General features: G+C 32.2%; 1 protein-coding gene across 3 annotated transcripts in view; it reads left to right on the forward strand.

Moving 5' to 3' along the window:
• Nucleotides 1-13,278, forward strand: part of GLS (glutaminase) — an 80,116-nt gene that overhangs the window by 19,949 nt on the left and 46,889 nt on the right. For all 3 annotated transcript variants that reach the window (XM_059928379.1, XM_059928380.1, XM_059928381.1), the window contains exons 6-7: nucleotides 2,671-2,834; nucleotides 7,364-7,422. In XM_059928379.1, the coding sequence (XP_059784362.1) occupies nucleotides 2,671-2,834; nucleotides 7,364-7,422 (223 nt within the window). The remainder of the gene's footprint in view (nucleotides 1-2,670; nucleotides 2,835-7,363; nucleotides 7,423-13,278) is intronic.

Raw genomic sequence — 13,278 nt, forward strand, 5'->3', positions numbered from 1 at the left:
AAGGAACTACAGTTACACATTTGCTTAGGAAAAGTGGATTTGGCAGAACATGAAATTATTCACCAATGAACTGACCACTAATAAAATTAGTTCACCTTTCTTGGCTTAACATGGGTTACCTATCCTGTCATTGTCTTTGTTCCTCTTGCTGCTTATATGATTAGCATGGTAGTTAAGGCAACATAATGTAACATAGTCTCTTACCCATCAGTCATTTTCAAAAGACACAGGATTTCATGAAGTCTACGAAGGTGATCTTTGGGATGTACTCACCTTCCAGGCATAACCACTGACATTTGATGATCCAGCAGAATTATAAAAAGGATAACAATATGAGGGCACTTCAAATAGAATGATTTAATTTAAAAAGTCAATAAAAGGGCTTCCCTGGTGGTGCAGTGGTTGAGAATCCGCCTGCCAACGCAGGGGACACGGGTTCAAGCCCTGGTCTGGGAAGATCCCACATGCCGCGGAGCAACTGGGCCCGTGAGCCACAACTACTGAGCCTGCGCGTCTGGAGCCTGTGCTCCACAACAAGAGAGGCCGCGATAGTGAGAGGCCTGCGCACCGCGATGGAGAGTGGCCCCCGCTTGCCGCAACTAGAGAAAGCCCTCGCACAGAAACGAAGACCCAACACAGCCAAAAATAAATAAATAAATAAATAAATTTAAAAAGTCAATAAAAAAAAGTAAATTAAGAGAGGCCCTTTTAAAAATGGACAGAGTTCTGAAATATTTTTTTAAGCATGACCTTTTTTATTATGCTATGAGTCAGACATAAGATTTCTTATGTTGCAATTTGGTTTTATCAGTCAGAAAATTATGCCAGAAAAAGAAAAATTCAATATTTTTTTACTCATTTGAAGACTTTAGCTCAGAGGTATAACCTTTCTGGTTTTTTCTTTGCTTTCACTAAGGTAATTATTTCTTCTTTCATTAAAATATAACTTACATAAAATGAGATATACAACTCCTAGGTGTATACAGCTTGATGAATTTATATCAGGGATACAATTTTATCCTAAATTTTGTTAAAACTACAAGTCAGTTAGCCATATAATTTTAGATTTTATTTTTCAAGATAATGTCCCAGTTAAAGCTTTTCCACCCATTTATTAAAATTTGTATCTCTTAAGTGCCTTCATTGTAAGTGATCCTTTTATTTTTTACTACTTATCTTCCTCACATATTTACAGTTAAAAAAAAAATGTGGTTTGGCTCATTCATTCTTACAATAAGGAATCTGAGGCTCAGAGTTTGTATAAAACTGGCAGAGGTGAAACTAGCACCTGGATCTCTTAAATTCCAGTCCATTGTTCTCTCCATTATGACAGGCTTTTATCCTTATCTGGGCCTGTGAAATGTACTAAACACTTGTGTGTTGAATTAAATATCGGATGCTATGAACAGACACAAATGCATGAGAAGACATAGCATAGCTTATCCTTACGGAGCAAATTCCAGTAGGGAGTGGTATTCCTATTTTTTTGTATTTGGAGGAAATGGTTTATCATGTAGTGGAAATTTTTATATTTGGAAGAAATTATTATCACCTAATTATTGCACACGTGTTTTTTCTTCTTAAACATACTTTGTGTGTAGAGATGATTCTTTTAGTTCAGTTTTCTTATCTAGAGATAAGAAACTTGACTTTGGGCTAGAACATAGGTATTTTTAAATCCAAAGGTAGTAAGACAGGCTTTTGTCGGGTTTCAGAATGATTACCAAATTGAAATTATGGTCTGAATTAGAAGTTATTCATAAATTTGACAGGAAAAATATTAAATATTTTTATATATATATATATACATATTTATTTATATTCCATCATATACTTAGAAGTAAGGTGTCTCTCTGATGTCTCCATTAAACCCCTGTTTGCCCAGGGGTAGTTATCATAGTGCCCAGTTTCCCTATGAATAAATTTCACTCGAATAAATGAGTGCCTGTAATGTGTTGGAACATTGTTTGGGGCACCTGGGATACTTCAGCAAATAAAACAAAGATCACTGCCCTTGTGAAGCTTACATTGTAATGGGGCCAGTCACAGTTTTTTCATTTTCAAACCTATTCTCTATTTCATTTGCATCTTAGTTTGTTCTGTTGTTTATCTACATGGTGATAATGATTGCCGTTAGTGCCAGCTCTGTCAGGTTTATAAAACTGGATGCTGTTTCTTTTAATGGGGCTGAAATTGTCAATAGATATGGTTCACAAGATGAGGCATTTATAGACAGGGTCTCAGAGAGTGGTATTGAATAAACTGAGCTCCATTTAAAAACTAACCACAGTTTAGCCATGATTAAAGCTATGAGTAAAAAAAATTGTAACTAATTTCTAAAAGGGCTAGTTCATTTTATATGATTGAATACAGATAGGAGTAAGGAGGGCCATCATACCCTCTTGCCCTCAGAGGCAATTTTTTACATTACTTATTGTCTAATTTTGAACCAGTCTATTACCTGAGTACTTGTAAGCTTTTGCCTTTTTATTGCAGTATCCCTCTTAAAATAAACATACTTACATTTATTCTTCAATATCCAAGTAAACTTGCTGTTGAATTATGGGAAAACTGTTACAAATTAGAATTAACATGTAAATAACAGCTCCAGTTATTGTTACATTTTTTCACAGTTGATCTTAATTATTTTTTAAATCTACTTTTAAATAGGCATTCTATTGGAGATACCAAAGTTCCATTTTGCCTTCAATCCTGTGTGAAACCTTTGAAATATGCCATTGCTGTTAATGATCTTGGAACAGAATATGTGCATCGATATGTTGGGAAAGAGCCAAGTGGATTAAGGTTCAACAAGCTGTTCTTAAATGAAGATGGTAAGAATTATATAAAAGTTACTTGGAAGAAGAAATACCTCATTTTCCTGTGTAAATCTAACTAGTTTTTTTTTCGAAGAAGAAGAAAATTAAAAGCATTGATACTTTTTCATTTGTCATGGAATTTCTGTGAAACCCATAGAGATAGTTAACCTAGTTTAAAAAACAGGTTTTTTAGGCATCTCGTACCACTGGAAAGTGGGCTAGAGAAAAGACAGGCAGGAAGTAAGATTTTCACTTTATAACCACCTATAGGCGAATATCTTATAAAATCTCACAGGGTCCGGAATTTCCTTTAAGATAATTCAGTGGAGTGTAGCTGGGAGTGCTGCATGTGATCATTACTGTATGTTGGTAATCATTGAAGCTAAATGATGGGTACATGCATGCTTATATTCTTTTCTTTCTACTTTTGTATATTGTATATATTTGAAAACTTCCATAATAAAAAGCTATAATAGTGGCCCTGGTTGAGGTGGTGTTTTGTTTTTTCTCCTTCATAACATTTAGTATTTGAAAGAAATATCTTGTGTTAAATAGTTGGATAACTAACAAGTCTTATTGCTTTACAGGAATCCAAAAGAAAAGGGGAGGACAAAGGTAGTTAGTACTTTTGATCTGATAGAGGTTTTAAATCTAAACACCAACCTATAGATTTGTTTCTGTTTTTTAATCTTTCAGGCATATGCTAGGTTCCTCATTGTGTGACAAGTTAAAATAAAATTGCAGAAAACAAGAGTGAAGGAATTCAGTGATTACAGTAATGGTTGTGAGAAATATACTTTTGTATTTTTTCTTTCTGCTGGATGAAAAATAAAAAATATGCCTTATACTCAGTATTGTTTTATGAGTTTTTTAAATGAAGTTACAAGGCTGATACTTTCTTATGCTTCTCTTTCTGTTTGTTTTGAAGGCAGTTGCATTTTCCTACTTATTTTACCATAATCTTTCTATCCTTATGCTACATTTGATTTTATGGAGATTACTGTAAACTAGCAACTTCAATAAGGACATCATATGCAGAAGTACCTTATTTATTAAACTCACTGACATCTAGATTTACTATGGAAAGAATATTTTTGTTCTCACAAGATTAAACATTTTACAAGAAAAATTACTATTTTCCCAAAAATACAAACTTGAATAAACTAGGTGGTTCTGGTGAATTGACTGGTTTTGAGAGAGGTATTTAAAGAGTAGAAATTAACAAATATAGGAATTTGAATGTGAAGAAGTATTTCAAAAACAAAAAAATAAAATAGGCTTGGGGTAAATGACTTTAACATGGTAAGTAATACATTTATTTGCCATATACATTTTATTGACACTAAGTCTATAAGAAAAAAAATCACAATAAGAACTCAGGAATTTAGCACTGTTTTGTAATAACTGAATATAAAGTTTAACAAGAGGTTTGCCTTGATATTCTTTGACTTTTTCCAAGCCTGAGCCAATACCAGGAATCTGGGAAATAATGGGAAAATGAAGGCCTCACTATACCATACCACTCCTTGAGTTCTGCATAGGTTCTGTGCTCTAGAGTCTTGGTTTTAGATTAGCCCCAGCAAGAAAAGTTTGTGGGTCTTTTTTATATTGAAAATTTCAAGGGTAATTTGTGGTGAAACTACACTCTGTGTATGTGCGTGTGTGTCTACCTAGCATTATAAAATTAAAAGAAACAAATGTATTAATATTATCCTAGCTTTATAAGATTGTGATGATAAATTAACATTAATCTGAATATAATGAATAGATAAAGAAATTATAGTAGTTACTCTTTTAATATCATCCTCAGTCATGAACCACATCTTTCTATGGCTCATATACTTAGTTTGAAAAGCTTTTTCTGGTATAATATGGAAGAATTTTTTGCTTGTTTTATTCCCTTAGCGAGAATAAATATTTGTTAAAATTAATCAATTTTTTGCATTCTAGTTAAAAACATGCCCCAAAATTTCAGATGTCACCCATGTCCATTTTGTCATTATACTAAGCTAATATAATGTCATTACTTCAGATAGTAGCCTTTATTAATTAGCTTGTGTTATTTCTGTTGTCATAATTCTTTTTAAATTAAAAATTCTAAACTGAACCCTTCAGTTCTTCCCTTCTAACTATGGCAGAGCAGAGTGGAAAAGGAGATTTCCACTTTTAGACTGAGGTTTTATAATGCAGTAAAGCTGGTGTTTTAATATCTCTGGTGTATTTCCAAGTGTTCAGATGTCTGGCTTTTGAGCCAAAGTCAGAGTGAGCAGTGCTTACATCTGAAAATTGCTCTGTCATGGCATGAGAAATGCTTTAGTGTTCTTGGAAGATCTTCTTAAATGTAGCTTATGTAGTTTTTCCTGAATATTTATGATTTAGAAAATAGTAAATGCCCACATTTATGTGGTACCATTTGGAATACACACATTAGCTACCTCCTAGGGCCCTATAGTCTAAACCTGATAACGTCCAAAAAAAAAAAAAAATGAAAGGACAGATACATGAATATATACACATACGAGTATAAACTAATTTAGCACAGCCTGATTTCCATATTTTGATTTCTGTGTCTGCATGTGGTTTTTCTTTTAGATAGATAATACTGGAAATTTTTTGTTTCTTGGCTTCCCTTTTGTTGCATAGTATTTTTCTATGACAACTATTGCTGTCATTTTGTGTGATCTCAAAGAAAGCAGACTTCCCTTAGCATAATTTGAAATAGGTGAAATCCTGACTGTACTACTTAGATAGTATACCTGTACTGTTTTATTTTAACTTTTGGAACTTGTCATTATCATGGATAACCCAAAATGTACACTATTTAAAGCATAGCTAGCTACTAAATCATATTGTTGATCTTATATTGCGGAAAATGGTGTACTGTTAAGTTACCCAATTTTTTGTCATTATTGATTTTTTTAACTAAACATTTTTAACAGTTTTATTGAAATATAATTTACCTGCTACACAATTTACTCATTCAAAATGTACAATTTAATGGCTTTTAGTACATTCATAGAGTTGTACAACCATGACCACAGTCAATTTGGGGACACTTTTATCACTCCCAAAAGATACCCTAGGTATTAGGGGTATTAGTAGTCAATACCTATTTCTCTTCTACCCATGGAAACTAGTAATCTACTTTCCGTCTCTATGGATTTGCCTGTTCTGGACATTTCATATAAACAGAATCATTATATTTGGTCTTTATATAAATGGAATCATTATATTTGGTCTTCATGACTGGCCTGTTTTACTAAGCATAATGTTTTCAAGGTGCTTTCATGTTGTGGCTTATGTCAATACTTCAGTTTTTAATTGCTGGATAATATTCCATTGTTTGGATAATAATACCACATTCTGTTTACCCATTCATCATTTGGCAGGATGTTTGGGTTGTGGGTTATTTTTCACTTTTTGACTGTTATCAGTAATACTGCTGAGAACATTTGTGTACAAGTTTTTGTGTACACATGTTTTTATTTCTCTTCGTTACATACCTGAGAGTGGAATTGCTGGGTCATATAGTAACTCTTGAACAGTTGAAGAATTTGCTTGTTTAGCTGTAGACTCATCTCACAGAAGGTAACTTGCTTAAAATTCAAGGAGACTAATAATGTAGCAATAACTTATGAATTCTGCTAGATGTGTCAAGTTAGATAAGAACTTGTTCCCAAAGAAGTAAATTACTACCACAAACAGATAGATTAGGAATTATGCTTTCAAATAAATGTTTTCAGTGCCCTAAGAGTTTTGTGTTTGGCGTTTGTGCTGTGCTATGAATGACAGTATAATCAGCTGAGATTTGAAATTCTGTTTGTTGTAAGAATTAGGAGAAGAGGTAGAATTTTGGATGAACTTATATTTTAAGTAATTTTGTAATTATACAAGAAATACATCCTTATTGTCAGGAAATATAGAAAGCATGCTGAATACAACTTAAATACCCTGTAATCTTTTTAACCTATCTGTATCACCTGTTTTCATTTCCTGCATATGTATATGTATATACATAAACACAAAAATAAAATACTTTAAAAAAGGAAAATTGGGTCCACACTAGATATGCTTTTTCCAAGGTGATTTTTAATAATAATATTATTTGATTGCTTAGTGCTGTGCCAAAGCATTTCATGTTTTTTAATTCATTGAAGTATTATGACTTGCTAAGGTATTGGTGCTCTTATTACTCCCAGTTTACAGATGGGAAAATTGAGGCACAGTGAAGTTCAGTTACTTGCCCAGGATCAAATGGCAGAGTTAGGAAATTTGGATGTGCTCTTACAGCACTATTCACTGTCTTTCTGTACCTGAATCTTTGTTTGCCTGTATAATTATAGCAGCTTCTTAGAAGTATATTACTGGTTTGATGTGTAACTGACTTTTTAATGCACTCCTCCACTCTCCACCCCCGACCCCCAAAAAGAACTGTAACAATGGCTTACATAAAGAAAATAGATGTATGTTCATGGGAAGTACCTGTGCATCACAGAAAATTATATCAGGTACTTAAAGTAATGCCGTTGCTTTTATATTTTCAGATAAACCACACAATCCTATGGTAAATGCTGGAGCAATTGTTGTGACTTCATTAATAAAGGTAAAATGTTGACATTTCCTTTTAATCTAGTAAAAATTTTAAATACTAAGGCATAAAGAGGAATCTTAATTTATGTAGAAATGTGAAAAATTTTCTTTTGGTGTTTAATGGTATGGCATAAGGTTAGGATTTTTATTTATTTCAAAATAAATGATGTAATTTCAAGGACAAAATTAAAAACAGATGACTCATAAATTCCAACAGTTACTCTTGACCTGAAGATCTGGCAAAAATTCAAAAAGAAGTCTCTTCTGAACAGTAGTCACAGAAGTTTTTCTTCTTAAAGTTTTAATATTTTTTTCTTTCTCTTCTTTTTGGCTCTTCTAGAATGAACAGATGTAAACAGAAGTAATAGCCTGTTACTGTTTGATGTTTGTCATCAGCATACGTAGGGACAAATGTTCTGGTACTTTGTGTTAAAACAAAGTACATTTACCCTTGACTGGTCTCAAGTCCTTTATACTTTAATGAGCTGTAATCACAATTTTCATTTGAACTTGTTTCATTTGTTTTACTTGGATCATGTAATAACTAAATAACACTTATTCCAGTTATTAAGGTATATTATTTTCCTACTCTTTGGTTTACATGGTATGTTTTGTTTCTTTTGTTAAGTGTCTAGTTTGCCTTAATAATTGGAAACACTAATGTATTGAAATAAGTATTTGAAAATGGTTCTATTCTGTGATACTGCTTAGATTTTTAATTTCTAATTATAAGTTTCATTGGTATTCAATTATATTTCATTTGTGTTTGGAACATTTATATACTTTTTTCAGTAAATCTGTGCGCATTTATTCCATGCTTGAAAAAAACAGCTATGTGCCTTTGTAGATGCATTTCTGAAGATGGGGTACCCTAGTTACACGAGGAATGTTTGAATATAAATTATACCCTTGGCCCAGTTAATAAAAATTCATCTAATTTGTATGCTAGAAATCCTCTCTTAACTTTAATGAATTTTTTTCTTCATTCATGAGAAAAGCCTTTAAAATAGAAGAGTACTATCTTAAGAATATATATGTTGTTATTTTAGAGCAGATGCTTCATAAGCACTGGCCCACTTAATCCTTGTAACTCTAGTGATGTAGATATTATAGCCAAGTATTATTTTTTAATGTAACTAATTTTAAGCTATGAAAATTTTCAGTTTGCCCACTATAATCTAGTTGTCACTGTTTTACATAAGAGAAAAGTTGTCAGTTTGAGGTGAAAGAAACTACGTGTTTATTATAGAAAATAATAATATGAATATGTACTAGGCACAGTCATGCCACAGCTTACAGTATAATGTGGGGTATACACCAGTAAGTGGGCCCTTACCATGAAATTCAGTAAATACTGTGATGAGAGAAAAGTCTCATTAATAATTGTTCAGATTTGAACAAGTAACTTAAGTTAGAGGTAAGGAAAGTTATGATAATAAAATGTGTGTATTAGTGCTTGATGAGAAAACCACTAGAATGGTTCTGAACCTTTTTTGGGTCTTCCCAGAAAAAATGTTCACATACCATGATTTTATATAAACTGTAGGGAATTCACAGACCCTTTGAAGCTGACCCATGGATCTCAGTTTAAGAACTCTTACACTGGAAAAAGATTAACATAGCACACCAATAGTATTTTCAAGAAAGGGCATATGTAAATGATTAATAGAAGTCTTGCTTAACTGCATGCAGTTAAACATCTTTTGTTTAATGATTCATGGGCTTAATATACTACACTGAAATGCTGCATGTGGGAAATGCATGTCTGGTCATATCACATCATGATATGTTTAGTCACAAGCCATAAACTATACAATGAGCAACATTAACGTGAGTACTTAGAAACAGTTAAAAAAACACACATACACAGCATAAGTGTGGTTGCATCCAACTGTGCAAACATTTAACTAAGTCATCTTGTATTTACAAATTTGATCAGTGTTTTTAAATTTAGAAAAATTGTAAATTTACTGACAAAGTTGGCAATGAGGCTTTGGGATATGGTTCATATTTAAGGTCAGTTTCTTTGACCTTTTTTGTTTTATTTTTAGAAGTTGTTTCACAAGTTTTGGGGGTTTTTTTGGTTTGGGTTTTTTTTTCTTTTTTAATGAAGTTCATCTAAATCTTGAAGGGATAAGCTTGACATACCTCTGTGTAAAACTGTCCCAGAATGTAATACTTTTCTTGGACTTTTTAAAAAAGAATTCAAAACTTTTATAAATACCTATCTGTGATCTCTGCAGATTATATGATCAGATAATATTGATGAATTGGTAGTTGAAATTGAAGTAATAAAACCATGGCTGAAGGGGTTTTCAAGCTCAGCCTTCTTACTCTATAAATAGATAAGATGAGGAAACAGACTGGATAGGTTCTAACAGCAGTAGAATTGGGCTTGAGCTAAGTCTCCCAATTTTCTGTTTGCTATTCATTCAAATTCACTCTACCATTTTTAATGTAGCTGTTTGCTATTTCTCTTGATGACATTTTTGTCTTTACCTAGCATAGTTATATTGTCCAAAAGGCAGAAATTTTATTTTCCTAATTTAACTTTTACAGAAGATACTAGTTATTGGATTAAAAGTCAATCTAATTCTCAGTGAGTGTGTACAGTCATTCTTTGGACATTAGTCAGTGCTTGCTATCCATAAGGAACTAGGCTTCTTCTCAAGGAGCTTGCACTTTGAGTACCCAAAATGTGGCCATTTTACCATGGCTATTAGATGTGAATTCTGTTTTTTACCTTTTAGCTGATGACCTTAAGGCTATTTTTTTCTCTCAAAATTCAGAACTTTATTATGGTGCTATTAAAACGTTCCCCTCATGTTATTCCCCCTCCCCCCCCACCACACACAAATTACTGGAGTCTTTAGTAAGACTCTTTATTTCATAATTTTGTAGTATTGATATTTTTCCCTTGTAGGATTGGTGGTGGTCCTCAGGAAAATGGGGGAAGAGGCAGAGCAAATGTTCAAAAGGATTAGCAGATTGTGTAAAAAAGGAGAATTTGGACAGAAGGAACGTGTTGCATAAATTCTTAACTACTAAACTTGTAGGAAAACTCCAATATTTAAAATTTTAAACACTATATAGGTAAATACCTTCATAAAAACAAATGTCATTTTTGTACTTAAAAGGCACATAATTTAAAAAACCATGAAGGTACTATACTTCCTCTCTCTTTCTCTGTGGTAGCTGCTAAACTTAAAGGAATACTTTTTGATGCACTTGGTTTTATTTGATGATGATAATGTGGTTGCTTGATTTAAAGGAAAGAGTAAAAATAAATTTGAAAGCACAGTTACTCCAGATGAAATAGCAGCATCCTTACATAGTTTTTGAATCTCACCTAGTTTCAGTTTAAAAGTTAAGATCTTCTCATAACTTGAGGGCTAGAGTGGAAAAATAAGGACAACATATTATAATTGTCACACTTCTGCTTTTTAATTTTAAAGATAAAGAGTAAGTCACATTGTCTTCTATGTTTGTGTCCCTATTCTGGTAGTAGTTTCTGGTTTTTGTCATTTGAAGAACTGGATTTTTTTTTTTAATCAGAAGTATTTTTGAGTTTAAAATATTGGAGATTTATTCCTCTCTTTTTTTAAAAAAATAATTTAATCATGCTCCATTAAAAAATCAAGACAAATTTAGTTAATATGTGTGTAATGTTCAGTTTGGTCATGTTAGCAATCACCTGTTACACATGCTTATAAGCCACATTTTTAAGGCAGTTTGTGGCTCTGGGGAGCAATGGATGATGCCTTGAACTTGGTAACATTCATAAGAAAGGATTATATTGGCTTATTTACTTCATGATCATATCAGTTGATGTGCTTGAGGGTTTTTTCCCTCAAATAAAAGGCGGGTAATTTGTTGTCAACAGAATTCCCTTTTTTGTTACTTTATTTTTAGGGCTAATCTATGAAAATACTAGATTTAGAACATTATTTTTCACCTGCAATATTTATATTAATTCTCACGTATTATTTAGCTTTAAAGCATTTTCTTTGGAGAGATTAAACCAAGTGTTTCGTAAAATCATTTTTAGTTACCTCTTTTTGCCTCTTTCTCCTATGCCTTTTTTCCTCTATGATTTCTAATTTTCAATTTGCTTCTACACCTCCATACTTTATGAATGGAATCAAGTGATTTACTTACAAAATAACTGTGATTAATGCATTGACTTTAAATGAGTCATATTAATATTAAATTTATTGGCACATGTGCCTGTTAATAGTGATATTTTCACCTGTGTTGTGATGTATAATACATGATTCAGTTCATGAGTATGTTGTATAAACAGCTTATAAAACTACTCCAGTATACTTATTAATTCTTTTAATAGCCAGTGTTAAAACTCAGTGCTTCTTTATCAAATTTTCATTCATAAAAGTTTTCCTCAAAGGAATGTAAATTCTTTAACTTGATAGATATGTTTATAGAAAAATAAATTTGTATAATTTTCTAATCTCAAGGTCTGATTACTAACCTTTTCAAACAAACCACGTGGTTTGCTTTTTAAAAGTCATGTGGTAAATGGGTTAGAAATTTTGGTAACTGTATTTTGTCCAGTTTATCTTTTTTAAGTTTTCCTACCATAGTTAATATAAATTACTGTAATTTTAAGATTAAAATAATGTGATATCTAATAATGCTTGTGCAGTGACTTAAAACTGAAATAAACATATCCCTGGGCATGGGAATATTTTTCCAAGAGATAAAGAGGCATTGATAGTTTTAAGACTATCAGTTTCTAAATCTGTTTCCATATGTGCCTTTCTTAAAATTAACCTGCCTTTGGTCTAGGTTTTCCTCCCATTTTCCAAAAGGTATATACTTCTCGTGTCCTAAATTTTACTGTGGTGCACTGCTTCAGGTTGTAAAAACGTCTTGGGCACCATCAAAAGAGAACATTTTGAAATATTGTGGTCATGGTATTGAGGATGTGAATCACTGTAATGACTGGGAACAAATCTTATATACCAGGTTGTTTCCAGATTTTTGGTTTCAACAAAATGGAAAGAGGATCTGATCAAGTTGTTAGTTAATGAGAGCATTAAGTGTAGTTTTTCAGGGTATATTTTACTGTGTGACCTTTGTATGTAATGAGATAAATGTGTAAAGGATTGAGTGCATTGCCATAACAAAGTCTTTCCTATTTCCATCTACTCATCTGTTGTCAGCAGGATTTCTCAATTTGTACATCTGTAAAAATTTAGAATAGTAAGAGAATTTAAACTTCTAACAATAGAAAATATCCACTGATACATGAACTAATTAAAAATCAGTTACTATTTCAAAAAAGAAAGAAAATATTCTAAAGGAACAGTTCTGTAATTACTGTGCAAAATTATTAGCAAATAAACATTTTTCCTTTAATTTTGTATGAAAAATTTCAAACATACACAAAATAAGCAGAAAAGTATAACCATCCCCCATCTACCCATTCCTGGCTTCAATTTTCATAACATCTGTTCCTTCACCCCTCTGTACCTCACTACTGGAGAAATGATGATTTTTTTTTTTTAACAGTTTGTGTTTTTGCTTTGGCAAGGTGGTGCAGGGGCTGGGGGCATTTACTCTAGGTTATTTGGTATGTGTATGTGTGTTTTTTTCTAACATCTTTGCACATAAACTTTATACTGTAAATTTTTGAAAATTAGAATGACGTGACATCTTATAATGATTACTAAATCCCACATATCCCTGGGGTACGTGAAATCTTTCCAAGAGATTACAGGGGGGAATATATTTTATTGACTTCAATTAAATGCTCTTTCTAGGTAGAAAAGAAGAAGAAACATTAATCAAGTACTTTTACATTTAAATTGGGAAGTTTTGAGTAGAGACTTTCTTGAGTCAACACAAT

Source organism: Balaenoptera ricei, chromosome 7, assembly GCF_028023285.1.
Source record: "Balaenoptera ricei isolate mBalRic1 chromosome 7, mBalRic1.hap2, whole genome shotgun sequence".
Taxonomy (NCBI): Eukaryota; Metazoa; Chordata; class Mammalia; order Artiodactyla; family Balaenopteridae; genus Balaenoptera; species Balaenoptera ricei.